Consider the following 2,031-nt stretch of genomic DNA (forward strand, 5'->3'; position numbering starts at 1 on the left):
ATTCCAAAGAAGAGACTGAGGTAAGATCATGGTCAAGTAAGACTCTGGCTGTTGGCATTTATAAGGACTGGATAAAAATTTTCCTTGTTCAGTAGAATTAAAAAGGGGAAAAAATTAATATGTGCTTTTAAAAGAAAAGTAAAGACAAGGAGAAGCCATTGTTTTTCCTGATATGGAAATATCAGGAGGGTTGCATATGTTGAAATGCTTTACTACTAGAACTAGGAGAATGTTTTGGAAAACTTTTGGTAAAATCATTCAAATGCCAGGAAAGATAGTCTTTATGAAGTTTCAACATAAAAGTGAAGAAGAGAATAAAAATTAGCCTAAAGAGATAGTGGTGTGAAATGTGCTGGAAAAATGTGATAAACATAAAATCAGCTGCCTGAGATGAGGAAATTGTCAAGAAAATGAGAAATCCAATAGAACTAAAAATCAACAGTGTAGTCCGTAAAAGCAGACTTGATTTAGCAGGGAATGTAATCAATGACATGGCAGAATGGCTTGAAAAAAAATTTTCTAGAATGTGAAGACAGAAAAAAAATATATGGGAGAAAAGAAGGTAGGTATACAGGAATACAGAACAATGATCCATATTAAAAATTATAGGTTTTCAGGATGTGAGGGTGATCTGGCTGTGACATCTATCACCCCATTGATCTCCAGGGTTAATTCAGCTGATCTGGCTGGCTAGGCAGGTGTCCCCATCCTCTCTCACCACTCCATGTGCATCTCTTCAGAAGCTACACACTTGGTCTAAGGGGACGACCTTCCCTGACAGAGGAGGACCTTTCTTCGGTCAAGGGCATACAAGTAGCTGCGTTCCCCTGTTAGAACGTCTAAACAAGCGCTCAGGGTCCATTTGTAGGACAATGTAGAATAGTGAAGCTTCCAAGACTCCAGACATATCTGAATGGCATGCTGTGTGTGGCAGTCTGCTTTTCTTTTAAAAAAGAAAAGAAAGAGGTCTCTTGCTGCAGCAACGGGAGTGGGAGCACCAGTCCCCGGGCTCGAGGCGGAACTCCATGGATCCCTTTAAGAAAAGGGCAGACAAGCCAGACATGGGGGAAATCGCCAGCTTGGATAAGACCAAGCTGAAGAAAACGGAGACGCAGGAGAAGAACACCCTGCCGACCAAAGGGACCATTGAGCAGGAGAAGCGGAGCGAAATTTCCTAAGAACCTAAAGGATTCCCCACCCTTGTCATTTTGAGACACCCTCGTCGTGGAGGAAGAAGAGCCACCTGCAAGATGGACACGAGCGACAAGCTGCACTGTGAACCCGGGCCCTCTGTGCCGATGCCACAGGCCTGCGGGTCTCTGAGTCCACCCTTCCCCCCGCCCCAATCGGACTGCCAAATTCTCCAGTTGGCCCTGGGATATCATAGCAAATTATTTGTATGATTCATGAAATTAAAACGCACCTCGTGGCAAAAAAAAAAAAAAAAAAAAAAAAAAGAGAAAGAAAAGGAAAGAAAAAAATTACAGATTTTAAGAGTAGGAAATCAGAAGTAAAAATCAAAGATTAAAAATAGGAAAAAAACCAACCGATCAATCCGCCAAGCATTGCTTTTTCTGAGCAGAACCCCTAACACTATGTTGGTTTAAAAGACTTACCATGTTACAGGGGCACCTGGGTGGCTCAGTCAGTTAAGCATCCCACTCTTGATTTCTGTTCAGGTGATGATCTCATGGTTTGTGGGATTGAGCCCCGTGTCTGGCTCTGTGCCCACAGCACAGTCTCTGCTTGGGATTCTGTATCTCCCTCTCTCTCTGCCACCCCGCCCCCCACACCCCTGTGCTCTCTCTCAAAATAAATACATAAATAAATAAATAAATAAAACTTAAAAAAAAGAGAGACCACGTTACAAAGAAAATTAATGGAAAGAGAAGCATATCTCAGCAAAAATTTCCATTTTAAGGGTAAAGCAAAAGAACTTAAAAAATTTTAAGTATAATTATTTTGAAATAAAACATGTTACCTATGAAATAAAAGTCAGAAGACTTGAGAATTTTCTTTCAGAGTAGTAGA

The 2,031-nt window shown here is 41.1% G+C and overlaps 1 protein-coding gene across 1 annotated transcript; it reads left to right on the plus strand.

The window, feature by feature from the left end:
* The first annotated feature begins 971 nt into the window (after nucleotides 1-971).
* Nucleotides 972-1,313, plus strand: LOC122468127 (thymosin beta-10-like). Its single transcript, XM_043554563.1, has one exon. The coding sequence runs from the start codon at nucleotides 1,026-1,028 to the stop codon at nucleotides 1,176-1,178; it is 153 nt and encodes a 50-aa protein (XP_043410498.1). The 5' UTR covers nucleotides 972-1,025; the 3' UTR covers nucleotides 1,179-1,313.
* The last annotated feature ends 718 nt before the right edge of the window (nucleotides 1,314-2,031 follow it).

Source organism: Prionailurus bengalensis, chromosome B1 (genome assembly GCF_016509475.1).
Source record: "Prionailurus bengalensis isolate Pbe53 chromosome B1, Fcat_Pben_1.1_paternal_pri, whole genome shotgun sequence".
Taxonomy (NCBI): Eukaryota; Metazoa; Chordata; class Mammalia; order Carnivora; family Felidae; genus Prionailurus; species Prionailurus bengalensis.